General features: G+C 37.3%; 1 protein-coding gene across 1 annotated transcript; it reads left to right on the forward strand.

Moving 5' to 3' along the window:
* Positions 1-314: 314 nt before the first annotated feature.
* Positions 315-2,638, forward strand: LOC119192544 (protein vein-like; the record flags this gene model as incomplete). Its single annotated transcript, XM_037446355.1, is given in 4 exon segments — positions 315-400; positions 403-471; positions 1,500-1,596; positions 2,366-2,638. Coding segments are annotated over 4 exon segments (367 nt in total), but the record flags the coding sequence as incomplete, so codon positions are not given.

Raw genomic sequence — 2,638 nt, forward strand, 5'->3', positions numbered from 1 at the left:
TGACGTGGTAGTATCATAGTATTAACCTGTGTTTATCGGACAGAAATGCCATTATAATTGTATCAACTGCACCTTACTTATTATTACATGCAACGGGGTCACTTCACCCTCTATGTGTAAAAGAAAATCATATTTTCACTGCTTTGCACTCAACATCTTCCATTAAATAGTATCACAGTAATATTTGTTATGCAAGGCCCAAATACTATTTGGGAATAAAACACTCCGTTCCATACTATGCACGCTAGCTTAATAGTTTATTATATTTATATATGTTTTATTAGTAGCAGCATTAAATGAATCTACAATGTCAGTGATGATTACAGAAGGCGCTCGGTTCTAGTAATAAGACATGCGAGGAACGAAGACTCTGCGACGTATGAGTGCAGGGCTCAGGGCGCTGTGGGCCGCCGGCCGTCGCCGCTGCGAATGTCAGCGTGCTGCCGCCTGTGGTCACACCTCCTGACACAAGTAAGTACTTTAAATGACTCCAAGAATGGACGAAGTAACAGTTTGCTGGTGATTCGAAAGCCGTCTTCAATGCTTAAAAATTAATGTTACCTAATCTTCGCGCCTTTCTTAAAGATTAAAATAATGTTACACAAGATCTTTTGGATACCTGCAGTCTGTTTTGAATATTATATATGCAGCTGCATTTTTCTACATCTCTATAATGGCATTGTATATGGCCTGTAGATTAGAATATCCTAGATTCAGTTGCCAGATCGGGAACAAAGTCTAAAATAATAAATATATAATTGCTCGGGATTGATTCTCCCAAAAGGTTGATACCAGGTGAGTAAGCTAAATAATTTCTACAAAACGCGTTGAAAAGTATATTGCACCTATCCCACTTTGAATAATCGCAGGTAAAAAATCTGCAGGACTTTTTATTTAATCTAACCTATCAACGAGGTCACCTAATTAAAGCAGTATTAATCAGTTTGTAACAGTTAGCATTACCACAATGTCATTGTTAGCGTAGAGTACGCACTGTATGCAGTGGGAAGTCATCGCTTCCGAGAAGCCGACAATACAATCGAGGCCAATAAGGTGCTCTGTTACAACGTACTTGCTTTATGTATCATTTTCTTTCATCATACAAACAATTTTTCTACAACTGAACGGGACGAGTAAGCTGCTCTCATGAGGCTCACGACCACCTATAGTGGCAACTCCATCGGAAAATTAAATCATACGTAGAATTGTATTGGGATTCTCACATTATGTCAACTCATAATGCACCCAGATACTATAAAATTATAAATCAGTTTAACCGTGATAAATTCACAGCGCAGATAGCCGAGACATCCAGTATGTCTCTTCTAACTCTACTATTACTCTATCTTTCTGATTGATAGTGTGCAGACAGCTATTATTTGTTTCAATTTAAAGGATTTATCTACAGCTAGTGTAAGACGAAATTGGCACATTGAATCAAAGCACGAATAACTTTTAATGATACATAATAAATAATATTTGTGACAATTTGTCCACAGCGACTGGGTCGCCGTGTCCGATGCCGGACCCCTCGTCATACTGCCTCAATGGCGGTACCTGTCTCTTCTTTGAGATTGTACAGGAGCAAGCGTGCAAGTAAGTATATACCTTGTCTTCCAAATAATATAAACCATAACCATTTGTCCTCATATGAACTGGAGAGAGGGTATAAAATAATCTTTGTATAATAACGCTAATGTATCTCTAGATCTAGTTGGTGCTCATTCATTTAGTCTCCCAAAATGTGATGATCATCGAAGATAGTAACGTTATGTTAGACATCTGAAATAATCCTGCTCTACGTCAAATCTCACGTATCTCCTAGATGAAACTCTACTGCTGAAAATGACAGTCATCACAAGACTCTTATAAAGAAGAATTACTTTCGATAACATAATAAAGTGGAGTTTTATTTTCGAATCTTGTTTATTTTCTGTTGTCAAGAACAGAAAAGTTGGTCTTTATCAATGTTTTACGTACGAAATAGACTTAGCGAAAATAGAGTTGAGTTTTTAGATTTAGTTTACTAATAAACGATCTACATTTTAGAAATACGATTCATCTTCTTCTGTTTATTTTATCTCAACAATCGTCGGTTGGCATATACTGGTTAATTAGAAGCACTCTTAAAATTCCTTTGGTAGTCAACTATGATTCACTGTTTCAAATTAAAGAAAGGTAGAGTTAACATCAAACGTAATAGTTCATCCAGGACTTGGTCTTTGCATTAAATTTTATGATCATTCATTTAATAGTTTCGTCTTCTTACGAGCATCTGAGCAAATATCGAAATACTTGGTAATCTTTCATATTTATATTTTTTGTAGCTTTAAAACTTATTAAATGATTTTTAATTTATTTTCAGATGTCCAGAAGGCTTCACCGGGCAGCGGTGCGAGACGAAGGATGTTTCGAACAGAAGTAGTATGTCGCATTCGTACACGTGCAAACTGGGCCTCTCGACCACCTACTACTGTTAGCGACCGATGCGCCGGCGCATAACCCACCTTGTTCCAATTTTAAATACAAAATTTTAGCTCGCGACTTACGACGCGCACCGGCCGGCGGACTGTGGCCAGCTTTCGTTTTTACAAATTAAAAATATATGCTACAGGATAAACATTCTTACCTGCCAGCT

Source organism: Manduca sexta, unplaced genomic scaffold (assembly GCF_014839805.1).
Source record: "Manduca sexta isolate Smith_Timp_Sample1 unplaced genomic scaffold, JHU_Msex_v1.0 HiC_scaffold_2903, whole genome shotgun sequence".
NCBI lineage: Eukaryota > Metazoa > Arthropoda > Insecta > Lepidoptera > Sphingidae > Manduca > Manduca sexta.